Genomic DNA, 27,237 nt, shown 5'->3' on the forward strand with positions numbered 1-27,237 from the left:
AACAAAATAAATAAATACAATAAGAAAGAAAAACGTTTTGCACACCTAATCCTGATAATCTTCTGTTCAGTCAGCTTGTGCTTCTCTATTTTTCCATTTTATTTTTTTAGGTCAAACCCTTTAGGTCCGAGGTCTCAAACTTCCAGGCCACATGCGGCCTCCCAATGAATTTCATATCAAGTTATAATGACTTATTCTGTTCATTTTGCATCATAAATATGATCATATTGGGAACTATTTATCGCTCCATATCAAAACAGTTTTATTTTGAAATTCTATGAAATACCATTATTATTTTGATATCTTTTTCACAAAAAGTTCAACTTTTTTTCAACTTGACCAGCTGACTCATTTGAGTTTGAGACCACTGTTTTAGGTGTTTTTTAATGATTATTACAACAATATTTTAAGTGTTCATGTAAACAAAATGTGAGGGGGCAACAAATGCCCAATCTTGCCAGAGGCACCAAACGACTATGATCGGCCATGGAAATGAATTTGTAAAGTCCTGTTCTGTTTCTATTTGTGTGGTTTAGAGATTCCCCTCTCTGTAGCTGTGTGGTGATGAGGATGATGCCGCCTGGAGGTAGGAGCCTGGCATTCGCGTCACCATGGAAGCGCTTCGTTTGCGACATGCATTCGCCATTTTGCTGGTTGTGTGTGTGTGAGAGAGCGTGTGTGTGTGGGCTGCTCTCGACGAGGATACCTCCGTTGCTCCCAAACACCCGTCAGTCCTTATTTCATGTAAAGATGTCTGCAGTCAGAGGAGGTTAGCTGCCCCGGGAGAATGACACGGACATTTGGAGACGACGTAACATTAGACAGCCTTGTCGAGCGTCACCGAAGGAGACCGAGGGAAATGCTGGGTATGTTTTCTCCCCCGTTTTCCCAACTTTGCCAGCCACTAACACAATTAGCGGTGTAGCAAGTTAGCTTAGCGCCGTTGAACGGTGCTTGGTGCATTTTAGCCAAGGGTCTATGTAGCTTCACAATTAGGCTAAGTAAAGGTACCATTATAGTTCGGTACCGACTAAAGCCCACTTAAGACTAAGTGTAAGTTTATGACTCAAGGCATTCGCACTTCTGCCGATAACTATCGCGCCTGATAGCCACAAGTGGTTGTGTGTCTTTGCCCCTTTAACCCAAACATCGACCACTGTCGTGGAGCAGTGGGCAAGAACAGTCAGAATACTGGACATACCGTTATGTGACTCAGTGTTGTCGTGTGGTTTTAGGAGGGGACATTAATCGTCGTAAATGACTGGGATATTTCTGATGCTGAATTGTTAAAATTCCACTACAATTACTTGAACATGCTTTCTATTTCGCAAACATAATTGAGTACAGTCCTGAGGTTTATTCTGAACTGCCACAAGAGGGCATCTGGATCTTTCCAGTCACCCTGGTCAAAGCCCCGCCCACCAAAAACCGAGGAATTCGTGTTTTTTTGTGTGCACAAAGCTTTCATTAATACTTTCCCTAAGGGGATTAATAAAATTAAATTCTAAATTCTAATTAAAAACAGAAAACTGACTATTACTGAGTAACAGTATTAGTAAAAATATTACTTGTGAAACCAAAGAAGATAAATTGTGCTGTTTCCGTTTACAAATATTTCAGTGTTTCCGACCAAAATGCGAGCCATTTAAGAGTTTTAATTTTAAATGATGGCAATGGTATTTAGATTTGAAGTTGTTTTTGGACAAGACAAATCATGACATATTCATATGCCATGCCCAATGTTTATAAACATTATAAGTGATATTTGCATTTTTTGTGTTCATGTTTTTACAAAATTAGGTACATTTATTCCGTCCTTTTCTCAGCTTATTTTAATGTGTTTTGCCTTCACAGCTTGACAAATAGAAGAGTGGTTTTCCATCAACAGCCACTCAGGATGAAGGCTCCAACAACAGCGGAGGAATATTACTATCCTCGAAGGATTGTGTTTGCCTCTCTGGATTCTCATTTTTGACCATATTTATAACACCATCAATGATGATACCAGGATTGATCTCCCAGGAGTTACACAAGCAGCTTCTGGACCCAAAGAATTACCAAAATCGTACAAATGGTGTGGAAGAGCTCAAAGGCATCGTCTCAGAAGTGGACATTAAGTCGGTCCCATCTGATAGTATCGAGGACTTCATTAATTTCATTCCTCGGCTTCTGGATGACAGTAATTTTAAAGTGTTGTACAGCACCTTGCAAGTTTTAAACTTACTCATCCAGAAGCTAGATGCAAGCGTAGAGAAATATTTTAAACAGTTAGTCTTAGTGGGTCTTAAGGCCATCGGGGACGCTCGCACGATCGCCAGGAATGAATACATGAACGTGTTTCGACAATTAATGAAAACTGTTGCACCGCAGCAAGTATTAGATCTTATTATTGGCAACTTGAAACACAAAAATTCCAGGGTTCGTGAAGACATCCTTAACATCATCATTGCAGCTATGCTGGTCCATCCTAGGAGAGATTTCAACATCCCCAAGCTTTGTTTTGAGGTTGCACCATATCTGGCAGACAGCAAAAGGAAAGTCCGCCATGCTGCCCTTGAGCTGTTTGCTGTTTTTGATTATTGCCTTGACACGGGGAAGAAGCAGCCTCTGATGAAAGCTGTGGACATGGTTGAACTCAATGAGGATGCAGAGGGTCTTATGGCAGCTGTTCATGCCAGGCGGGCAAGGCATATCCTCCCAAAACTCTCCGCAGATGGGACAGTGGAGTATGGTTTAGTTGTACCCAAACCAGGGCAGAGGTCATCGCTGCAGTGCGGCTCTGGAGCTGATCTGGACTGGGTGATGAACGGTGGGCGAGTAAGCAGTGCCAGGAGCCACAGAACTGAACCGGACTGTGACAGATTGTACGGCTATGGCAGTTTAGGCTCCCTCACGGATGACCTTCCATTTCAAAGGAGGATCGTAAGCGCGGGCAAAGGAAAAAACAAACTACCCTGGGAGATGTCAAGCTTTTCATCCACGGAGAATGACCACCAGTGTCGTACACCTAATGGAAAGTGCTCTCAACAGGTGAAGTCCATCAACCTGCCAACTCTAATCTCACTTATTTCATAAGATTATCTGTCGAAATAAAACACACATGTTACTGTTACATGTTACCCTCCTACCCACTTGACTAAAAATAGTCTTTGAGATCCAAAGCAATTAGGTTTTAGTAGTGTTCTGAATCTGAAATCTCAGTGGCCAATAGCCTCTTACGTTGATTTACCCCTGATGAGACGCAGAAATTGCAAAAAGGAGCGTGCTAATGTCTGGTGCGTTTTATGTCTCTACCTGTTTTCAATGTTTTCATCTTTTTTAAAATTGGTGTCCTGGAAGTTTCTTCAATATCAGAATTTAGTACCGCATTTCTTTCTTACTGCCTTTCAGCCTGTTGTTTGAACAAGCCCGGTCACACCCAAAAGGCACCAATCCAAAGAGACTAAATATATCCCAGAGGTGGCACTTTCCTTAGAGACAGTTTGGGGGGGAAATAACTAAATATAGTTGTATCTCTCATGATGCAGTATGCCTATAGTGCGGTGGAGAGGAGCAGTTATATCATTCACTTGTTTTCAACCACCTCTCACTGTGTGTGTGTGTGTGTGTGTATATATGTATATATATATATATGTATATATATACATATATATATGTATGTATATTTGTATATATATACATATATGTATGTACATATATATATGTGTATATATGTACAATTCTCATGAGAGCATTCTTACACCCACACTTCCATAGGAAACCAAATACTTTACTGATATACCTAATATTTTTCAATATAAATATGAATCTCCATTTGTTGTCTCTATAATCTAAATTACTGATGTTATTCCTGGAAGAAATATAGTCGATCAAGGTCAGTCTAAAACTCTGATAAGATAAAGAATTTATGTACTGGATCACATTGAATTAGCTTAGAGAATCTAATTATTTGTTAAGTAGAAAATAACTGTTAGGTGTAGTCTAACATTACCCCCTTTGTTGTGATTTGTGGTATTTGTTCTGGAAGCTATCATCCAGCTCAGGGTTGCAATTTAAAAAAGACCTTGTGTTTACAGCAGTGTCTGTTTCCTGGCAACCTCATTAGCACACAGCACACTCGTTGAAGGGAACTTTAAATATAATTGGAAATAACACAGGGTTCTGCTTGTCAAACATGGCTTATTTACTGCTCTTGTGTTGATTGCAATCACACCAAGTGCTCCTGAGTGAGTGATGATCAGATTGTAGACTGCGGGGCCAAACTCTGCAACATCCACTCGTATCAAAGACGGATTTAAAAATCTGTCCGCACCCTATTCTCTGTGTCATTCATTTATATGTGACCATTGTTTCACACTCTGTCATGATGGTGAAACTTTAATGAGAACAATAGATAAATTACAAGTTCAGATCCATTCTGGGCCAAGGGATGGAATTACAGAGGATCCTGTTATTTTTAAGGATTGTTGTCCTGAACTGTATCCTCCATTGTTGCCATCAAAAGAAATAATTTTCTGCTCATACTTAGGTGGCCAGTGAAGGGTTTCTTCCCCTGTCCAGGAAGCTGAGTCCAGAGACCTACATACCTAGTTTCAGTAAGTGCAACATGACACTCTCATTATTTCCAGATGAGATGGTGACAAGTACAGTTAAAAATTAGAGCGGCTTTAACCAACCAAAGCCCTGTGATGGACACTGTGGTCAGGCAATGTGATAGTTGTTTGTTACCGAACTACTGCCGTGCAACTGTCAAGTCCGACTTGTGTGTGTTTAGAGGTTTAAATTGCACGTGGTAAATTTTTCAACAGTCAGTCAGTGTACTTATAAGAAAGATTTGGTCTGATACAGTTGTTCACATCTGGCGTTTAAATGCATCCTGGATGCATCTCCTGTGACTACATGAGATCAGATTTGGCTTCCCCACCCTGTATTCAAATACACAATGTTTTATACAAGTCTGACTGTGCAGACATGTGTGATATCCACGTGTTAGTGTGTGACGAGAGAGAAAATACAAAAAAGAGATAGGTGACGCTGAGCGAAACAACACTCCCTTTATGTGATTGGGAGCATTCTGACTTGTATTTAGCATCATCTGGCAACTGTACTATACATAACTGTGCCGATGCTTTTGCCATTTAAATTAAAGATGACCTGCCAGCTATCCTTAAACTGTCTCCTAGTGATGAAATGCTATAGAAATGATCTACAGTATTTTCTGTAAGAGAAAATACATTGTCTTTTTTACTTATACGTTGACTCTTTAATATTGACATTATTACTACAAAGTAATAAGAATACGGTCCATGTATCATGTAATGTGGACACATGCAAAAGCCCAAATGGACATTGTTTTCTGTAGCATATAAAAGCCACTTTCATGCTACAGAGAAAACTTGTTGTAGCAGCTGTTCTGTGTTCCCTCTACAAGGCCTCTGTGTGTCTGTGCTTTCAGGCTCAACTACAACTGAAACCCTTTTTGTGTTTTTGGCCACAAAGTTGGCCAGCAGAACATACCAGCAGAGTTAAATAAGCAATGATAATTAGAATTAGTCATAATTAGTTAAAATAATTAAATAAAATATAAAAGGTTTTAAGTAATAATACTGAGATTGATACTTAGAACTGGCTACCAGAAGTGTTTCCAACAAGTCTTGAAGTCCTCCCTATGACACTATGAGATCATGTGTTACATAACTGGAAAGATGGGACTGATCATTTATTTTCCACACTTTTCACAAAATCACTGGTGTACAAATGATTGCCATCCTGGTCATTACTATGTATTTAACTATTTTCTAAATGGTGGAATATACTGTACTTCCATCCAGGTTCTGTAGATCCACAGAGGCAACACTCATCCAGAAGGCGGGAATCCCCCGCTCACATTAGGAGAAGTGGAAGCCTCAACTTAGACCCTGACATCTTTAAAACCACCACCGTCTCAGACGCAGATGTCGGTACGTCCTTACACTAAAATAATGTGGAACCCACTGTAAAGGTTTTGAACGTTTTTAACCTCCAGCCAAATGTGAACCATATCTTTACCTTGATACTTCTTTTTTTAAACCCAGTTATCATGATTGTGTCCTGATGTGTGAAAATTATGTCTCACAGTCACACGCAAGGGGCACACACTTCCAAGGAACCCCAGTGTTGAGCGCACATTTTCCCTTCCCTCAAACCCCACCACATCTGGCTCATTCCTACTGCCCTCCTACCCACTGGCTACACTCCCAGGAGGCATGCTTACTCCAACACTGTCCCGTCGCCATGGAGATACCTCTCTGTCAATGTCCAACACCTGGCCCAACAAGAGAGAGAGCAGCCCCAACCAGCGAGACATCAGCCCCAGGAGAGACACAGCAGACACCACAAAGGGTAATTGAGTAGAAACAATGTGGTTTGTCTGCTGAAAAGCAAAATGTTGTTGCCTTAGTTTGACATCATTTTGTCTTTCTTCCCTCTCCTCCAGGAGACCATCCCTCAAGTAGATGTTCTCCCAGGCCTCTCCGTGCCTCTCTTGTGAGTTCTTCTTCCACTTCGTCATTCCGTCGGGCTCTGAGCAGTACCAGGACAACCTTCTGCATCTCACCAGTAGTCCCTCCAGTAGAGCAGATCCAGTCTTATAATGAGCAGAGGTCCAATGCTCCAGGCAGCCCTCAGAATCCGCCTGCAGAAAAGAGCCTTCACCTTGAGCCGGATAGTTTCAGCGCAGTGCAGGATACTCAAGAGGATGATCCTCCGGACATGCAGGAGGTCAGATGGAAATTGTGCAATACTACATGCCTGAACAAGTTCTTAAACAACTCATTATTTATTGTTAATTCATTATATGATGTGGTTTAATAAAGGCATGATGAAAACTTATTTTCAGGGGGTGAATATATGGACATTCCTTACCATGCTCACACGGTATGTGCCAATTTTTATGTTGATTACAGATGCTTAACTCTTTGCGCTCATTGCGCAACAGTGCTGCCAAGAAGAGGGCCAAAGTGAGCCTGAGCAGTCCAGGTCCAGGCAGTCCGGACTCCGCGGTGAGGTTAGACCTGAGTCTGGGCTCGCAGTCACTCAGCTCCCAGAAGCTTACCAGTTCAACCAGTGAAAGTGGTCTTTCGAGTTTGAGCTCGGTCACCAACTCCAGCTCCAGTAGCATCAAAAACAGGTAAAGGATTCATGTTTTGCTGCATATTGTTTCTATCGAGTGTAAGATCTTCAATACTTATGGATCTGATGGATTTGATGTCATTATTGTGTTGCCTTTTTTGACTGTTTGATTAGAACTGCTTACAAACCTGATAGATTAAAGTACCGTTGTGCCACACTGGGACTCATGTGGTGTTGTGTTGACTAGCATTTTCGCAGCATAATTTCTCACTTGTCACATCTGTCAGCAGCCCTGGAATGAAAATTCGCACCGCAAGAGTTCCTGATGCAAAACTGAGGCCTTCTGTGTCCATGGACTTCAGCAGCCTTCAAGGTACAAAGAGGAAAAAAAAAGTGTTTTTTTTTCTGATATTTGGCTGTGACCTCTAAACAACGCCTCATTTTTTTTGCCTTTTCAGGGTTATCTCAGAGAAATGAACTGTCATCCGAGGAGTGTGTTGTTGGACAGAGAGTCGCTTACTCCAACGGAACATTTAAAACTGAGGAGGAGACGACGCAAACATCCCCTGTATTGGTCAAACCTGAATATCGTGAAGCGACCAGGGGGTTAAAGCCTGTCAAAGGTCAGCCAGCAGTGACAGTGGATTCACCTGGTTGTAATATTTAGTGTTCTTCAATAATTAAATCACTAAATCCTCTCCTTTTTGAATTCAAGGGTCACAGAGCCACGGCAGCAGGAACTCAGCAGGCACAGATGTGCCTGAAGGAATCATTGGAAGAGGTTAGTTTGTACAGGCCTTAAATCAGTGTTCAGCTGTTTAGTACTTTGCTTTCTTACTGACCCAGTATTTACTGTCTATTACTGTGATTTTAATGGTTGTCTGGTAAAGTTAAAATGTTACCTTTGTGTTACAAATTGTGATAATTGTGTCCATCTTTCATGTCAAACACTGAAGTTGTCTCCTCCTTGCATTTTAGGCATGTTTGGCACTGCAGTATCCAGTCGTCCAGGAGAAGCCTTGTCACTTGAGCAGGGTGACGCAGTCACCAAACCCCCCGCCGTTAACTCAGCTGGCGTCTCTAGCCTTGCTCCGTCCGACGGCGTCATTGACCGCGATGGCAGCCCGCGTCCTGACGAGATACACGTTAGTCACATTTTGTCCAAATCCACAGTACACCAACGATAAATGACCAGTTACCACGGGCGTGTGCTTAACTTGCCTGGTATATTTTCTATTGACGCATGTGCAGGAGAGGGTGAAGGATGCTAAGTTCAGCCGGGACAGGCTTCGGCTGCAGCGCCTGGATCAACAAGAGGGACAATGTGGACACGGGGACAACACACGAGACAAGATCCGCCACCGCGTAAGACAGATGTTGTCGGATTCACCAACCAAGGAGGATGGAGGATTAATCATGAAAGGCAAGAGAAAGCTCTGGAAACTTTTTTGTTTTTATCGCTGATGACGCGTTTGCACAAGCGCAATTTGCATTACCGTAGTTACATGACGGTTTGTGTTATTGGAAAAATTCCAACAGTTTCTGGAAGTTGAAAAGTTGCCTGCCAAAGCCAACATGTGCTTATTACGGTAATTTCACTCACACTTTTTCTGGAAGCCGGAGAATAAGTGTCTCTGTTGCCAGAGAGGAGAGAGTGGGAAAAACACCTGTACATAGTTTCCACATTGAGAGACAAAGACTCACAGAATGTTATTGTTTCATCTGTTCAATCTGTTGTTCGCGCACAACTGCAGTGTTTTTCTTCATTTTAAATTGTTAAAACAGTATTCTAACGAGTTATTCGTGATAAATGGGCAAAAGCACTTAAATCACAGGACATTCTATGATTCAAAAAAGGTTCAGAAGGACAGGGTTGGGTGTTAAAGGGTTAAGCATTTTTAGTTTCTCGCCTCAGTAACCGCTCTGTGAAACCTTGAAACATGGATGTATGTTGAAACTAATTAGAATTTTTTTGCTTTTTCCTTTGTGCCGCTTTGGTTTTAGTTTGCAGCCAGAGACTTGAAACTGTCGATCTTTGTCACAGATTTGCATCTGAGCAGCAGCAGAATACTCAGCCCAGTGAGCCCACCCGGATCCCAGACCCCTCTCAAGTGCCTCTCTCCACCCCACCAACCAAGCCCGCCCACAGTGCCCCCTAACCCTAAAAACATGTCACGGCTCAGGAGGGCTCCCAGCCTCAGCAGAACCCGACCTTCATTGTCACATAGCTCAGGTTAGTGAATGTGGTCATCCTTCCCCTTTTTATGCCTTTTGTATGATGTTGCTCTCTGTTATGGTCTGGTAATGGCATGCAGTGTATAATACATATATATAAATAGATAAACCAGAGCTTTAACAGGCTTTTGTTTACAATAAATGTTGGTGCATTATCACAGAGAGAGCCACAGTGCGTTGTTTTGACAAGCTACAGTTAATGCACTGCCACCCACACACCACACAAGTGTTTTGGGAGAGATAGAAATGTAACGTGAAAGTGAATCTGTTGTTGTTGTTGTCGTGTGGTGTTTAATGGGCCATTTAGATGAGCTGTCCTCCGGCACCGTGGGCCACAAGAAAAACCTGTCAGAGCCTGGGGAGCTGTCCTCGTTTTCCAAACCTGACCTGGCACTGACTGAGAGCTTCAACCTGCTGAGCTCTGATGACTGGTGAGAAACACGCAATTCATTCTGGAAGATATAACATCAATCTCCTACATCTCTAAGCTTTAGATTTATAAGATTTATATTTATCTCTTTTTTTTTTTTAAATAAAATATTTAAATATTTGCTGGCCACACTGGCTCAGTAAGAACATGACAGTAGTACGATAACATAACATGATGTTAATACTTATTTTCATCAGGTATTGTAAAAAATGTAAACTTAATCTTAATTTCAGTGTAATATCTAGATAGCTTGGTAATATTAACATAACATTGTGGTAAAACTTAACAGAAATGGGCTAAATAAGCATTTCATTTGATGAATTTCAACTAGTACAACATGGTAATCACATGTTATGTTATTGCACCGATGATGGTTTGAGAAGCATTAGAATTGAGCTTGTTTAACACAATACTACTACAATATTATTACCATGTTATTATTGAATTTTAATGTCTTATAAGTCAAGTAAAGTCTGGACAACTCCTTTTGTTTTTTTTAATTCAGGGAAAAGAAAATTGAGGGTCTGACATTCCTGCGCTCACTGGCCAACTTCCACTCAGACACACTTCAGGGCAGGCTTCATGATGTTTGCCTGGCTCTCATTCAAGAGGTAGCATAACTTGTTGGATTACACCCCCACATCGTCTGTGTCTTTCTCCCATCTGAACAACAAGGACCTCTCTCACATAATCTTGAGTTACCTCCATGTTTATTCATTGTGTTCAGGTGAAGAACCTGCGCTCTGGTGTGTCCAGGGTGGCAGTGTGCACTCTGGGTGACCTGTACACACACATGCAGAAGGCCATGGACCAGGAGCTGGAGGGGACAGTCAAAGTTCTCCTGCAGAAGGCGGGGGAGACCAATGCCTTCATTAGACAGGACGTCGATGCAGCCTTGGACTGCATGGTGCAGAACTGCACCCCCACTCGTAGCATCAATGCTCTACTCAGTGGAGGCCTCAGGTAAGTACACACACATGCATACATACATTACACACATACAGTACAGTACACTCACACTCAATATTTTTGTCCTTCAATGACAGTCACCTCAATGCAGTGGTGAGGAAATGCACTGCTCAGCATCTGGCCAGTCTGGTGGAGAAGGTTGGAGCTGCCCGTCTTCTCTCTGGGGGTAAAGATCTCACCGAGAGGATTTTACCCGCCGTCACCAAACTTGCTCAAGACTCCTCACAGGAAGCCAGGTTCAACTCAATTTTTATTTTTATGTCCACACGCAAAGATGATGAGCTAAATTTCAGCGTCATGCAAATGAAGAATATATTATGAGCCGTTTTGGGCACTGCGACTGTTCTGGTGCTGGATTGCAGTGTATTTAATAAAAAATAAATATATGTCTTTAACTTCAAGTTTTCCTTTGAAGTATTAGTAATGAGTGCAGTGTGTCTTATTTATGATTCTTTGAATGTGGGCTCATGGCAGATTAGCCCTCAAGGCAATACAGACCCAAATTGAAATAGGTTTTAAAAAGTAATCGTTTTGTGCTTCATTTACTGCTGCTGTTGTTGTCTGCTGAGAAGCAATAAGACACAAGTTAAACATTATGGCATTCAGTGTCTGAATCACTATTTTAATGGTTCTCGACAACAGGTACTTTGGCCGACGGATGTTGCTGTCCCTGTCCTCTCACCCCGACTTTGACAAGATCCTGGAGAAATATGTCCCCAACAAAGACCTGCCGACTGTTAGAGACACTGTCTTCACCCTCAAGACAAAGGTGCAGTTCTTTGTTCCTTTTTAAGTGTTGTTTTTTTTTTACTGTCATTGTCTTACATTGTGGATTATTTTAGGGTCTTGGCGAAATGCCCCAAGATACACAATCGGCCAGGGGAAGACGTTCCCTCCCGGGCAGCGGCACAGTCAGAGCCTCGTCTCTCACCAGGGAGCCTCTGACCCAGACCAACAGGTGGGTGTGAATATATATGACAGATGTGCCTGGACACACTAAATTCAGATTCTTAACCCTATTATGACCATCGCCTGGATTTATTTTGATTTTATGGTTGTAGAATTGTCAAAATATGTTAAACGAGTGAGTGCTCCTGACGTTTCTTCCAAGATAACTGAATGTTCTATCACAAACGGTCTAGGAGTTATGATAATGAGAAGTACGCAAGCCAAATAACAGAAGGGTAAACATATAGTATGTAATTCCTGTTGCTAGAGGTGTCTCTATCAAAACAGTGACAGAAGACCTAGTTTGATGTAGTGAAATAGTGTGGAATCATGGGAATTGTTGTCCTGGAAGAGCTTCAGTGACAGAATATGCAGATAACGGCCTTGAGTCATGATCCATTACTGACAGACATATACGATAGTATATAAATGTGGTTGTGGATTTTAAGTACACAACTAACCAAAAAAACAGTCTTGTTGTTTTTGGATATTTTAATACAAAAATGTCACATATTATATCTGTCAGCAGAGCTGCTTTCCCAAACGTCATAAAGCCTAACTCACAGGTGTATAAAGGTGCACTGTGTCATCTACAGGGAGTCCACGAGCCACTATAGCTGTCGATCTCAGACACAAAGTATCGCAGACAAGACCGAATACATCAAACAGATCTCTGGTCTGCTGGGCTCAAAGGACTTCAGAGAGAGGATCAAGGGAATCGACCAGCTAGTGACCGACTGCCAGCACAACGCCAACATGGTCATCAGTAGTATATTCCCGGTTGGTGTTCGCATATTTATTTCAGTTTATATTTCTGTGTAAAGTTCTGCATGTCACACAACTCTGTTTCAAGGTGACATCGTCAAAGAACAGTGTCTTAACTTTGTTTTCCAGGTGTTTGATGCCTTCAAGGCCAGGCTGCAGGAGTCCAACAGCAAGGTCAACCTGCATGCCCTGGAGTCACTGCAGAAGATCGTCCACTCAATGAAGGACAACCTGTCCCAGGTGGTCAACATCCTGGTCCCGGCGATCGTGGACAATCACCTCAACTCCAAAAACAACGCTATCTACTCTGCTGCTATTGGAGCCATTAATGCACTTATCCTGAATCTCGGTACTCAATTTAAACACAGGGAGAAGTTTGATGCTGAGTTTTGAGATTTCTCTTTGTTTATATAATTGTGTTTTGCCTCCATATCAGATAATATACTCCTTCTCCAGCCTTTCTGCACCAAGGCTCAGTTTCTAAATGGCAAAGCAAAGGTGGATCTGATTGAAAAGGTTGCAGGTATGTGTCTGTTGTGATTATTGTGAGCAGTATCATAAGTCATGACCTGTGCACTCTCAATACCACATTTTTAATTTCCAGACCTCGTGACGGAGCTCTACCCCCGCAAACCTCAGGTGGTGGAGCAGAAAGTGTTGCCCTTGCTGTGGCACCTCCTGGGCACGTCTACCCACAGCGGCACCATTCACGGCCGTGGCGGCAGCGTGAGAGGAGCCACCGCTAATCTGTGCCAAGCCCTTTATGCACAGATGGGGTCAAACCTGAGTGAATGCGCTGCCTCGCAGCCTGCCAGCGTCCACAAAGGTTTGAACGAGTTCCTGAGGGCCTCATCCTGAAGGTAACGCTGAAATACGACCCCAACCAAAATGTCGGAAGAGGGAACAACCTTTGACGCTGACCTTACTTGAAGATGGAGATGTTCTACATTTCTTACAGTGCCTGCACTTTTATATCAAAAAAAAGAAAAGAGAAAAAAAAAGCCCTTAAAAATTAGGAGCTCTTGATTCTTATCTCAGTGAGATTATTCCTCTGGTACAGAAACATGAACAACTTCAACATACTGACATCAGGTCTTAGGCTACGTCCACACGACTGTGTTTTTCATTTGCATTTTCCAGACAAATAGGCGAGATCTGCTTCCATACTTCAATGTAAAATTGTAGTTTACATTGTTTCATCAGTTTCAGAAACCATTTCTTTTTACAGGTGATTAAAAAATCTCCAACCTGCACATCACTACATCCACAGCAGTTATATCGTTTCTGCCTGTCCTGCAGCTCTGGAGTAAAACACCGGGCTAATGTGGAACGCAGGTATACTCCCCCTGAAAACAAAGACGCGTGGACGTAGCCTTACACGTACTCAACCTGCTCTCTTTGCACTTTTGAAAAGGTAGCTCATTATGATAAATGTCCTCTGAATTTTTCGTTATTCCGTCCTATTACTGTCACTACCCCACACACACACACACACACACACACACAAACACAATCTAAACATGTACTGTAGACAAATCAGAGACACTATTAGAGAATGTACGATTGAAATGCACACAAGAAGAAGGAAGAAGACAGGGAATTAAAAAAAATTGTATATTTTTGCTGTTTTATCAAATGTGTTGTAATATTTTTAAAGTAGATGTTTTAAGGGTGAACTCGAAATAGTACAAAATATGTTTGTACAGCTCGGATGTGTATTTGCACAGTATTAATCAGATGCTGGTCGATGGTACAAATTATCGGGGTTTCTTTTGTTTGTTTTTTTAAAGTCCTGTTTTGATGACGTGTGATGAGTTGAAACTTTTTTTGCATGACCAAAATTCTACTGGCAAAATCAAAAACTGTTTTCTATTTTTCGTTGAGAGATTGTAAGGGGGACACACACAGTGAGGGAGTAAAACTTTACTCCTGTGGTTGAACCGAGGGACGGCGAAGGCTCGGAGGCTCAGATCTGTCTCAGTATAGTGCCAGTCTTTAAGTAGCCTTTGAATTTTTGTTGTTACATTATATCCGACTTGTTTGTGAACAAGAGCAGAGGCAGATTGATATATGAATGTAAATAAAAAAAAAAGGGTTTTATTTCTGTAAAATGAACTTGCTGGTGCATCATTCTAACTGTTAAATGACATCCTAACAAAAAACTCATTACAGCCTTTTGCCTTTTTATTTATTTATTTATTGATACAGGCATTGAATAGTCATGAGAATATAGAGCTTTTCTGATGTTTTGTGACTGTATCTGCATGCTGTATAAAGCTGAGAATATTCCAAGGCCTGGGATAAGAGGTAGCAAGCAGTAAAAAGACATAACCATCGTACAATTATTGGGTCCTTCCAATATCGTATCGAAAGTAGCTGCCATTTTGACATTGTCCTGCACAGTGGTTTATGCTTGTCGCATTGCTCTGTGAACGTGCTGTCCACCACAGAGTGGACATGTCGTCAACCTGTGTCGCACCTGCGTTTAGCAAAGACAGGGATTTTATAGCTTATCAGCCGCAGGGTGGGGGTGTTTGTGCTGCTACAGGCCCTTTTGTTAATGGCAATAATAAAACCAAAGCAAACGCAGTACCTCAACTCATTTACATACAATTTGTTTTGTGTACAGACCTTTTCTAAGAAAGGTTATTAAAATCCACTCGGTATATTCTTTGAGCAAAGGTATAAAAAAATGACAGGGTGAAAATGTCCTTTAAAAGGTCCAGTGTGTAACATTTAGGGTGGCAGAAATTGAATTTACTACCCACATGTATGTTAGTATAAGAAAAATATTACTAAATATAAGTATTTTATGTTGCACTTTAGGTTAAGGTTGCGATGTCTCTACAGCAGCTTTACTGCTCCACCCACGCAAAAACCTGTGAATAAACCAACAAAGAAGAAGGACACAGCAGAGAAAGAGAGAGAGTGTGGGTGTGGGTAAGTGGAAGAATATTTACATCCTTTTCTGGTGTGTGAAGGCTACTGTAGTTCCCTGAATGCACGTGGGGAAGCTTTTAGGAGTCGCACTCTGCTGTCTCACCGCGTCTTACACACTGGACCTTTAAAACAACAGTTTACACGTGTGCTCAACCCTCTTCATCTATGCACCAGACATGGCATGACGTAAAATAAGAAGACTCTTTTAGGAAATGTGCTTTTTCTGAAGGAAAACGGCCGCACAGAAGCAGAGTTAGTAGTTGAAACGAAACAAAAATGTGGCGTTTATAGTTTTGGTACTCTAAATGCTGTGCTGCTTGAAGGTACAGGATCCATCCATCCTTGGATTCACTGACCGACTGGAAAAGGAAAAAGCTCAAACTCTTTTCTGTCACTAAAGCAGCTGGATCGACGCCATGACAACCTGGACTGGTTAGATGTTGCGAGGTAAGTGCGTTGTTGCCAAACCTCTCTCCACATCACTTTGTCAGGGACCAGATGTCTTGGGCAGGTCCTGGTTCTCGGCCAAGTGGAGCTTTTGTCTGAACACACAGGTACACGTTAAGGATTCACACGGAACTTGAAAAATGTTACTTACTGTACAGTCCAGTTTCTACACCCGACTCCCGTTAACAAGCACGCGTTAAGTTAGGAAAGGATACATTGAGGTGCTGAGCTCTTCCAGCTGCGTAAAAAACAAATGGGCGAGTGACTTTAGTGAAGGTTTGAACGACCAAACATAGACACAACACGACTATAGACCGATAAAAGTAGAGAGGAAGACACAAAACAGAGATCTACAGCTAAGGTTAGCTGATGCTAATGCATATATATATATAAGGTTTTTATGTTCCTCATCATAGAAACTTTAAAATGAGTAATTGTTCAGCCCTACTAATCACTACAGCTGCTGCTGCTGCTGCTGAGGCCAGGGCTAACTGAGAACCACGCTCCGAAACACTGAAGGTATTTATTTTCTCGCTGCACCAAACTGTATAATATTCAACAGAACACTTTTAATTCACAGCTGTTCCTGATTACATTAACAAGGACTCCCACTAATTAACGTCAATATTTACACCTGTGGCTTTTCCTACACAGTCTTCTGTGCCAAACGCTGCGGACCTGTGTCTGCGTATAGGGTAAGTTTTCTATTCATTTTATTTAACTGATGCCACAGATACTGACAGTCAACTCGTGGGCACATAACATCATATACAGCAAATATGAAGGATTTAAGTACGTATTTGTACTTGTAAGATTTGCCCCACCTACCTACCGTATTTATTATTGTACATTTCTGAACAATACAACAGATTCTTAATCTGTTTCAGCCTCGTTTTATTGTTTATTTTGTTGTTTTTATGTTTTCTAACATATAATTTGAAATATTGTACCTCTTTAATAGCATCTGTCACTGGAAACTCCTTACTTGAAATAATCCTTACCCAAAATAACCACTTATTTTTCCAAATTTCCTGGGCTTGATAGATTAACATTAAAAAGGGCACAGTGACACCTGCCCTTGCTCTGCTTTGAGGAGAATTATCAGTTAGTTCACTGAGATAAGCAGTAGGTGGCGCAAAGGTCTGCGTCACCACAGAGGGATAAATCGAGCATTGTCTCCCTTCTGCTTCAGTTTATTACTGTTGTAATATTTACTTCTCAGGTTTTTAAATGCACAAATAAATTGAAAGGTGGGGATGGCTCCCTGTGGTTACTTTGCACTCACGTTGCTGAGCAGGTGCTCCAGGTTGTGGTCGGACGCGCACTTCCTCTGGTCCTCGGAGAGCTCCTCCACGTGGCTGTCGAGGCTGAAGTGCAAGCGCGCGAGTTTCTCCTGCATCTCGCGCACGTGCTCCAGCTGCTCGAAGGAGCACACCTTACCTAGAAAACACGGCCAGGTGTGACTGCGGCAAAGTAAAAAAAAAAAAAAATGTATTTCCATGGCAGCAGCAGCAGGGTGTGTAAAAATAGCACCGCCACGATTTGATTACAGCCTGACTGATGTGACAAAGCCACTTTTCAGCCTGTAACGCGAGATTCCCCGAGCAGCCTGCAGTCTAATCAAGGTTATCTTACCAAAGGCCTGCAGTTTGCCTGAGTGAAAGTCGTTGAGGAGGTTGAGGAGCCCGCCCTCCATCTCCCTCACGTCTGAGACATCCGTAAGAAAAGAGTGCTGCAGGGGGGAAGACTGCACCACTTTACTGGGCCCTGCTGGCTGCGGGGCCCTGGGCTTCTCTTTGTGGGGCCTGAGGGAAGAAAACCACTTTAAGATGAATGTGTTTCCACCGTTGGTAAATTTGCCGTGGGAATAATTCACAACTCCTTATATGGATGTCATGGGTGTGTGTTTATAGGTCACATATTCAGGCTTTAAAAAATGTGTGGGTTTTTTTGTCTTATCTGTTGCGTCAAAGTTATGATTCAATTGATATTGCATTTTTAGTAGTGATATAAAGTAGCAATATTTGCGCAGAGGTCACAAAATTAGACCGTCTTTCTTTCAATTTTGCTGATAAAAACGAGCCAAGTGAACTTTGAACTGTATTTCACAAATTGTGCTGAAAAAAAGGATATAAGACGCTCTCTATTGCACATTCTTATTTATATTAATGGGAAAAAGCATGGATTATAAATCCTTTAACAACTAAGCCTCAAAATGTCTGACTTTTGCTTATTTAACCATAAAAAGGGCCAGAAAATGTCTTTTTGGCCCATTTTTCCAGAACAACTTTAAATATGTGGCAGTTATTTACATTTACATGTTAAGATAGTGAATTAACTATTTAAAATGGAAAAAAGACACTGCAGTTGTACACGAACACCAGATTTTGTGTGTAAAATTTGAACAGTATAAAACATAACATAATATATTCAGCTTTCAGAAACCATTTTCATAATAGCACAAATCATCGTGTAATTACGGTAATGCAACGATATCCTCAGTGTTAAAAGGATTAAGCACTACTGCTTTAAATATCCATGTGATATGTGTCAACTACACATGCAAGTGGACACTCTGGATTGACCGTAGGAGTGAGAGTGAGTGGTTGTTTGTCTCTATGTGTCCCTCCAGTGGAGGATAGAGCAGAATGTTCGTGTTGCTCATAGATAAACTACCTGGTAATCTTTGGTGGAGCTACGACGACGGCTGCAAACACCTCTTTCGACTGTCCTGGCGCACCTATGGACCTCTTATACTTGCCCCTGTTCTTCGGGGAGGGCGGCTGCGGCAGGCCCAGAGAGAAGGTGGCACTTTTGCTGGCCGGCAGCACGGAGACCTTGCGGGGGTTGATGGGGGGAGGAGGGGGCTGCGGGAGCGACACCTTTGGGCTGCGCTTCTTGCGTTTGTCCTCCATGATGATGATGATGATGATGATGAGGATTACTCAGTGTGCGGCTGCTGTGAAGGACGTCATGAAACGACAAATGTAGGAAGTCCAAAAACCACACTCACAGCTCAGGATTCTCCACACTGCAAACAACAAACGAACAAATGCTTTAATCTCACAACAACAAGAGGACTCTAAACCAGGAGTGGGAGTTAAGAGAAACCACGAGCCTCTCCACTTTAATGGAATTGCTTTAGGATGAAAGACTATTTAATGGAGGCCATTTCCTGCTTCTTCAGCCTCCCTGGTGCAAACTATTTATTTTTAGAGCAGCTTCACATTTGGAAGTGAATGTGGGCGCAATTAGACCTTCTTTTCTTTTTCTTAATTGTTCGTCATGTCCAAAAAAATCAATATCCAAAACAGCAACACTGCAGTGAAAGGGCTGAGATTTTAATGGTGGACGTTTGTACGACTGCTCACTCTGACCTTTTGTGTGATGGATCTGTTACAGGCGACATCGTCAGTCCTCGTCTGTTTACACTGAGCAAGGAGAAAAACAGACACTGGATAATGCAATAGTAGTAAGATTAGTAGTCCTATCAGTTGTGCAGTGGTTTTAGTAGAGCGGTTGTTTATGGCACGACATTATTAGACAAAGTGAGTCCATTAAATATCTGCACAAGGCCTCAAATAAAGCTCTGTTTAATACAGAACATGAATGGATGAAAGTTGTAACAATATTAGCAACATTTAAATTTATTTGTTTATTTTATGCTTTACTGCTGTTTGAGATTTTTATTTTCCTCCATCTGATAAAATATAACCTTAAATTGCTTGACTTCAAAAATTATATTAATAAACAGTTTACTTAAATCTACTTATATACTTTCAAATGACTGTTATCTTTATTATTTTCACATTACTTTCTGTTGCACGTCACATTTGTGTCTCCTATTGTTGAGTTTATTTAAATATGTTATGCTATTGTTTAAGATGGTAATTCTATATACTAATATATAGTATTGGATATATGTTTCCAAGATATGACAAACTACATTACAGAATTACACAAATGTGCAACAGAAATAAATAACATGACAACTATTATGACTAATTTGAAAGAACATTAGAATATTATAACCTTTATTTAGCCTGGAACTCCTAATCCTAAAGAGGTCAAGTCAGGCAGCAGCAGCACATTTAACGGAGAGAACCACGAACCACGGTGAATCCCAGTGTAACAATAAAGACCGGTTAAATGTTAATAAAATACATGTCATGACGATGATGAGTTTATTTATCCCAGCTCATCCTCTGCACACTGCGCCAGCGCCAGTGTAAAGATGGCTACTACAGTCCCAAACAATGCCAACTTTATGCGTCTTTATGTGCATTCATTACACGCTGGAGCGGATGTAAACAGCGCACAGGCGTCTGTTTGTCACAGCGGACAGTTCCAATGAATGTGCGGCAGCAGAAGACAGTAAAAAAAAAACAGAAAAACAGATTTATCGACACCAAATTTAAAAAGACTTACCGGATCAATTACGCACCAGAGAACAAACCGGCTGAACGCAGCGCCGCCACATTTCTCCTTCTGTCGGACTGGAGATTATTTAAAAACACTCAAGTGTTTGTATTTTTTTAACAATTATTAGAAACACTCGAGGTAAACGAGCCTGATGACAGCAGCAGCAGCAGCAGCGGGAGAAAGCGACAAAAACACCGATGAAACGTAAAGCGCGGCATCGATGCGCTCGGCTTGTGTGGAGCTGGCGTCTTTCTCCCTCTCCTTAAAGGGCCAGGCCGCCCGCGATGACCGCCGCCGCCGCCGCTAGAGGGCGCACATCTGCGGGTCACTCCGTGCTACTGTTTTACTACGTTTATGTCTTTCTTCACCTGAGAGTGAGGCGGTTCAAAAGCTGGAGATGACACAACCAGGCCACACGGGGGCGCCAGAGCAGGAATGGTGGTACTGCATTTCACCCACTGCTTCAGGGATAGAAATTCAACACTGCTGCAAAAGACGGTTAAAACGTACAGTATATACAGAGGCTTATACCTTTTCTGTTTAGCACAACCTAGACAATCATTCATTTTCACCAATTATATAAACACACCAGAGCAAAAAGTACTCAAAATGTTAAAAATTGAATTGTTGGAAGTTCGCTTGGCTCGTTTTTGTATGGAAAAAAGAAAAAAAACGATCTATTTTTGTGACTTCCACACAATTATTGCTACTTTTTATCACTACTAAAAATGCAATATAAAATCATAACTTTAACTCAACACACAAAAAACCTGAATATGTGACCTATAAACACACACACATCCAGGATATAAGTTGTGTATTATTCCCACAGCAATTTACCATGGTTGGTTTATATAGCACTAGTATATACAAATTCATACACTCATCATCCATCTACCACTTTATCCTCCACATGAGGGTTGCAGGGGTGGGCGCTGGTGCCAAATAATCAGTAATCATTAGTAAATGTAAATAGTAAATTTCCAATTCTTTTGTCTCTTTAACCTCTATTAAAATCAAAAAGCTAAAAAAAAATGCTTTCCAACAATAAAGAGGCAACTAGTGCCAACCAAAATCCAATTCAAATTCACTATTTTTGTATATCTGACAGGCCACAGGAGGAAAAGAACAGATATAAAGAATCATAACAATAACGGCATTTAGCATTTAGCTCCCTCAGTGTTAGGGCGCATGCTGGCTCACTGTCACAGAGCTATTGTTCATGTTATCAGTAACACTTGTTTTTCCTGGTAAAATATTCAAATCTTGATAAAGGCCTGTGTTTGTTTTTCATATATTGAAACATTGAGTCCTCTTGTAGTGAGAAAGTTGAAATAAAACTCAAACCATTTTAAAGTAATACAAAAATATTTCTTTTTATTATGGCGGGGCAGAACAAAAATATGACACAAAATGCAGTTTATAAAATATGGGGGCTCTTCGGCGTGTTTGTCTCGTTCCCGACGTGAACGTGAGCGATAATAACTTAAATCCTAACTGACTTTCTGGTCTGACGAGCTGTTGGAGTACGAGTACGCCTTCCCCAGCACTATTCTGTCTCGCAGGAGCTTGAAGAAGGCGTAGTAGTTGCTGAAGAGGATCAAAGCCAGCGATATCGTCTGATGCCACTTTTCTGAGCATATGAGTGAGTACAGCTGGTAGAATATCATGGCCCCCTCCAGGATGATGAGTATGTTCAGTATTCTTAGAGGCTTGTTGAAGAAGAACTGAGGGGCGAAAGAAGAGAGGATGTTGTTAGTATTTATAGATAAACTGCAGTGTGTAACTGTGTTTCTTTTATTATTAGTCCTTCATGACAAAACAGGCTCTGTGACGACTGGGCAGAGGGAGGGTTTGTGTACATACACCAGCAGGGCAGGAACGGGTGGGGACAAGAAGAGTCCATCTTGCCAAACTGCTCAACAATCAGGTTTTAGGAGCCGTCGAATTTACATTTGAAACCTTTTTGTTGGAGTTTCATTGTGTTTCCAGTTGCACTCTAACCTTAACCTGGGGACACACACTAACCAACTGGTTTCATATACTGCATCAGGCGTGTCAAACTCAAATGACCTGCGGGCCAATGAGAGTCTAATCTGACCAAACGCCTCGTTTTTATATGGAATGAAGTATATTTCACAATAAAAACACATTTATGATGCAAAATGAATCGATTAATATCAAAAACAGACATTTAAAATAACGTAAATAATGCAGTTGGGTCGGTAATGGGACACACTCCCTGATTGCGTCTAGTCAGCTCAAAAAAGACGTTTCGAGTCAGTAGCCCTCACACACAAACAGATTTCTGTGCCAAGTAGTGACACCTAGTGTTTACTGTTGCAGACAACCGTGAATCGCGGGTGAAATCGGGCAAACATTTAAACAAAATTTAAACACAAATGTTTATGTTTATTAGGGTATACTCACATAGAATCGATAATGGGACACATCTGAGGGAACCGCAACATTATAATGGCCCATTGCCTTGTAGACATTTTTATTGTGTTTGACCAGGACTCCCTGTGGCCACATGTACTCCTCTGTCCAGCTGTGCAAAACAAAAACAAAGCAGAAGATTGAGTGCGATGACGACAAGCAAGAAGAAGCTGAACGTGCAGTAACGATCTACGCGACGGACGTACATGTGCTGAAGGACGTTGGAGCAGAGCGATGGGTCTACTTTCTGCCAGCAGCCCAGGTGAGCGGCAGCCTTGTGAAGCAAGTCACAGTATCGAGGTGGCAACAAGTGCCGCATGAGGATGATTGACGTGCTCACTGAGACCAGGATGAAGAGCTCACAAGACCAGCGCTTGTCCACGTACTGTGTACTCTGTACAAAACATGTCAAACAGTTTTAGACCTACACATTAATATATACAGTATTAGTAGACACTGGGGGAGAGGAAATACAGGAAGAAGGGTAAATAAATAAAAATATCAACACTGTTCATCAGGTCTACGGAAAGTCGTGGGCCTCTAGTTACAAAATTACGCCTCACCGTGGGTTTCTGTTCTGCCTTTAGCAATAATTTTAAGGCGAATAACAAAAGATCTGAAGGTTTTTTTTGAATCACAGAGCAGGGATTTCATTGTTATACAGGTGTAAAGATGTTACAAAGAAGTCAGCAGCTCCTCACCTTGACAAACCACACTGGTACAAAAGCCACATAGTAAGCACTGAGCATTGAGCTGACCAGCACCTCCTTCATCCTCCAGTTGAAGTCCATCTTTAGGTACTCCACCTCCTTGCGGATGAGGTCCGGGGAGAGGCAGCAGGCGTGCGTCGGCATCGCCTGGATGCCATACAGCTGGCTGGTGTGCTGCTTCCACGTTTCCTTCAGCACGGTTAAGTAGTCCCTCCCCCGGCTCACGCTGCCCACCTCCTTGGAGCCGATGCTGGCGATGGGCGAGAGTTGACCCGCTCTCCGGAAGTCACAGTTCAGCCGGAAGAACGGAATATACATTCCAAATCTGTGTAGAATGACGACAACGACTTTCATTAACATGATCTGGCCTTTCTTAGTAGATGGACACCACAACAAGCAGAGCATTACATGATGAAACTTACGGGTAGCAGAGGAAGAGCAGGCTGAGGACGGAATAGGTTCTGAAGAGGTAAATAAGGGAGCGGCACAAGCTCCAGCCCGTCAGCGTGAGCACAGCAAACCGAGCCATCACTAAAAAGATTGAATGAGGGAAGGAGAGTTTCCCACTCTGTGATGCCTAGAGGAGAGGAGGAAGGCGGATATTGGAGTCAAGTGCATTAACCCTCCATTCAACATAAAAAAAAAAAACAACAGTACAGCCAGTAGATAAAATTTAGCGTTAGTGTTTGACAATAGGCTTACCTCTTTGACAATCGCTGCGATTAACCTCCTTGCTAAAATGATGACTATGAACACCAGCATGTTATAGTCAATAAGGTGGAAATTCTGTGAATGACAAGATGGATTCAGGATTATTACTCCCAACTCTCCACAGACACTGAAACAGCTGTTAGGCGCCGTTCACTTGCATCATCTAAAAACACATGGGAGAAAAAAAAAAGCCAGATGTGTGGCTACAAAACCTGGAGCTGCTGAGGCAATTAAGTTGCTGCAGCCTCACTGAATTAGTATATTAGTCTTGTATATTATGTAAGACACCATGTCTGGCTGCAGCCAATCCATCCCCAACTGATTCAAGAGCGTTGACAGGATGATGATGGTGGTTGAAAGCTCATTAAAGAGTGGACAGAGACCAGTTTGACCTACTTCTCTGGCAAGAGAATAAAAAAATGCACTCAAAGTGCTCGCTGCATTTCAAAAAAAAGTTGATATTTTCATATCAAACAACCAGACGCGATGCACCAGGGGTGCATTGTAACAGCATCAAGGACACCAACAGAGATATTCAATACTAGAATAAAATAGATTAACTAAATAGCATCACTGCTGTTGTAGTACTCACCAGTGATGTGTGTGAGGGAGGATGTGATGGGGGGTACCACCACACAGTCTTGTAGATGTTGACATAGTGAACAAAGAGGCCAATGAGGTGGCATATGAAAAGATGGAGCTCGAAGAGCACATTACGATTCATGGATAACTCTGGGATCTTGCAGTGCTTCAGAGGAACCACCGTCTGTGCAGCCAGTGGCGGGCTGGACATGCACGTCCCCGACCCATTCCTGTTGTCAGACAGAATAGAGGGCATATAATTATTATTTTCTCATGACACAGCCCCCGGTCATTGTGATCAGGAGCAGCGAAGCCGCCACTTTCTCACTCACCTCGTACGGGATCGTACCCCCGTCACCGGGGAACTGGTCGAGTGGTTGCCGTTGCTGACAGAGCCTGGTTCACTGCTGAGCGGAGGTCTGCAGTACGTTGTGCGGTTCGATCCTCTCCTTCCGCCAGCCATAGCAGACACGCACACACGGCTCACTTCTCTCAGCTGTGTGTTTAGTTCTGTTATCTTCTTCCTTTCACTTATGTGATAACCTCTCTACCTGGTAACAAGAACAAAGACAAACAGATACGGATATGTTATTAGAGAAAACACAGAGGGAGCACAAACCTCTACGCAGGCTGTTCAGTTTCACACTATTTCAATATACTCACACAGGCATCTTTCACATCATGGGCAAAACGGATGAAAATCAACTTATGACAGCTGTAGTGGCAAATGTACACTAAATTCCAATGTGCCGCTGACACATCAACCCACAAAACTGCTAGATATGTTCCAGTACATATCGCTATCATAGCCGTCAAAGATATCAAAGTGTCCACTGTACTTTATCTAATGAACTAAATAACATCAAAAGGTCCACAAAGCCACGTTCCTTTCCTGGCAAGAATAGTTTAATCAAAGGATTAAGGCCAACAGTTAACTACCTAAACAAATAATCATTTTAAACTAACCTTAAACTAAATGAACTCAACACTGGCTCCTACAACGGCAACAAGGCTAAACTTGAATTCAGGAAAACTAATGATTATTTTCAACATATCTATAAATCTGTTGATTATTCTCTCCATTCATCAATTCGTTTTTTTGGGTCCACAAGATGTCGGGGGATGTTCTCATGATTTTTTTTGTCCATAAATCAGAATTATTCATTTGTAATACTTTAATACTTCTTTATTATACAGAGACGATAATCCAGGAAATATTTACATTTGAGAAATTGTTTCAATTACATATATACAAAAACACTCACATTGTCAACTATGTTGCAAGTGTTGCAGCCCTAGATAACAAACTAAACAGAACATTGACCTATAAGAGGTAGATATGGTGACGTATCATCACCCTTCCTCGTACAATATGATAATCGATATGCCAGGGCAAATATTTTTAGGTGCTGTAAAGTAACCTGGGTGAAGAAGAGGGAGCTTACAGTGGGATACAGGTTCAATGTTGTGAAAAAATAGAGATATACTGCACTTTTGATTTTTCACGTGCGTTTTGTCGTCTTCAGTTAGACAGATACCATGATGTATCGCATTAGGATTGTTGTATTGTGATATTATTGGTATTCCTACTATTAGGTAATAAAACTTAGTTGTTTAAAGCAATACTTACATTTTGGCAGGTATTAATGAAAATAACTCTTGCGAGTTTGACGCTTTAAAAACAATCCTGAATACTCAACAATAACCAACACAACAAACTCATATTCTCCCTGAAATAAAAATGTTTACACAACTTAATGAAAAAAACCCAGTGTGAGTGAAATGCAGCAGCTTAGAGGCACAGCATCATTGATGAAATATTGTTTTTTTCAAACTCAAGAGATGTTGTTTTAGTCAGAGTTGATAATGAAAGGAGTGGTGCACAGAGCCATAACAAACACAACAGCCAAGCTACTTCCTTGAAATATCAACAACAACAAACTGACCAAAACAGATCACTCTGCGTGAATTCTGCCTCACAAAAAGTGCAGCACAGACTTTTGGTGTTGAACACATTATTTTTTTTGCACTGACTGCATGACAATCATTTAAATGTGTTCATGTATGCGGAAGCTGACATTACAAACTAGCTCCAAATGCTACATCATTTGTTCACTTCCCGCGTCAAATATCTCTTTACGGACCCGCTACCGTTAGACACGGGGGCAGCAAGTGAACACAGCGTGGTCGTGTAACAATGACGGACTGTGAGTCCAGTGTGTCCGCCAGCACCGCGCTTCAATTAATACACACTGAGGCCTAGGCTAACACTAGCTCTGGCTAGCTGGCGGCTAGTTAGCGAGCTAGCTAGCTAGCTTCAGAGCAGCCAACAGGCTGAACAAGAGATGAGAGCTTACCCTGCTGCAGAGTGAGTGTTCGCCGCTGCTCCGCCGCGAACAAAACAGCCTACACAACGAACACTTTGAACACATTTAATGAAACGCTAGCGTATTTTCCAGCGGAAATGGCGAGGGCATCCATTGTTGACGTGAGAGTGGCCGCTGGTAGATGCAGGGGGGCGCGGGTGCG

The 27,237-nt window shown here is 41.8% G+C and overlaps 3 protein-coding genes across 7 annotated transcripts; 1 reads left to right on the plus strand and 2 right to left on the minus strand.

Annotated features, from left to right (window-relative positions):
* Window positions 1–630: 630 nt before the first annotated feature.
* Window positions 631–14,623, plus strand: LOC122782911 (TOG array regulator of axonemal microtubules protein 1). 2 transcript variants are annotated; one of them, XM_044047495.1, is made up of 23 exons: window positions 631–866; window positions 1,855–3,030; window positions 4,529–4,595; window positions 5,832–5,960; window positions 6,118–6,381; window positions 6,476–6,759; window positions 6,945–7,168; window positions 7,398–7,483; window positions 7,569–7,733; window positions 7,826–7,891; window positions 8,089–8,255; window positions 8,362–8,533; window positions 9,155–9,343; window positions 9,653–9,776; window positions 10,281–10,386; window positions 10,503–10,738; window positions 10,822–10,980; window positions 11,387–11,513; window positions 11,587–11,702; window positions 12,289–12,472; window positions 12,587–12,806; window positions 12,894–12,980; window positions 13,062–14,623. In XM_044047495.1, exons 2-23 carry the CDS (start codon window positions 1,996–1,998, stop codon window positions 13,313–13,315), a joined length of 4,461 nt encoding a protein of 1,486 aa, XP_043903430.1. In that variant the 5' UTR covers window positions 631–866; window positions 1,855–1,995; the 3' UTR covers window positions 13,316–14,623. The 2 variants fall into 2 exon arrangements, with proteins under 2 accessions (XP_043903430.1, XP_043903431.1); XM_044047496.1 differs by having other exon boundaries at window positions 7,401–7,483.
* ccdc28b (coiled-coil domain containing 28B) lies at window positions 14,621–20,528 on the minus strand. Of its 4 annotated transcripts, XM_044047498.1 has the most exons (7): window positions 20,273–20,528; window positions 19,222–19,275; window positions 18,521–18,875; window positions 17,480–17,649; window positions 17,130–17,284; window positions 16,060–16,082; window positions 14,621–15,939 (listed from the first exon to the last, which is right to left on the minus strand). In XM_044047498.1, exons 3-7 carry the CDS (start codon window positions 18,757–18,759, stop codon window positions 15,885–15,887), a joined length of 642 nt encoding a protein of 213 aa, XP_043903433.1. In that variant the 5' UTR covers window positions 18,760–18,875; window positions 19,222–19,275; window positions 20,273–20,528; the 3' UTR covers window positions 14,621–15,884. The 4 variants fall into 4 exon arrangements, with proteins under 4 accessions (XP_043903433.1, XP_043903434.1, XP_043903435.1 ...); XM_044047499.1 differs by lacking the exon at window positions 19,222–19,275 and having other exon boundaries at window positions 20,289–20,528; XM_044047500.1 differs by lacking the exon at window positions 19,222–19,275 and having other exon boundaries at window positions 18,521–18,803.
* Window positions 20,529–21,702: 1,174 nt separating this feature from the next.
* tmem39b (transmembrane protein 39B) lies at window positions 21,703–27,236 on the minus strand. Its single transcript, XM_044048325.1, has 9 exons — window positions 27,066–27,236; window positions 25,041–25,259; window positions 24,719–24,938; window positions 24,118–24,201; window positions 23,838–23,992; window positions 23,407–23,740; window positions 22,912–23,099; window positions 22,697–22,817; window positions 21,703–21,993 (listed from the first exon to the last, which is right to left on the minus strand). Exons 2-9 carry the CDS (start codon window positions 25,169–25,171, stop codon window positions 21,760–21,762), a joined length of 1,467 nt encoding a protein of 488 aa, XP_043904260.1. The 5' UTR covers window positions 25,172–25,259; window positions 27,066–27,236; the 3' UTR covers window positions 21,703–21,759.
* Between the last annotated feature and the right edge of the window lies 1 nt (window position 27,237).

This window comes from Solea senegalensis, linkage group LG16 (assembly GCF_019176455.1).
Source record: "Solea senegalensis isolate Sse05_10M linkage group LG16, IFAPA_SoseM_1, whole genome shotgun sequence".
In the NCBI taxonomy this organism is placed as follows: domain Eukaryota; kingdom Metazoa; phylum Chordata; class Actinopteri; order Pleuronectiformes; family Soleidae; genus Solea; species Solea senegalensis.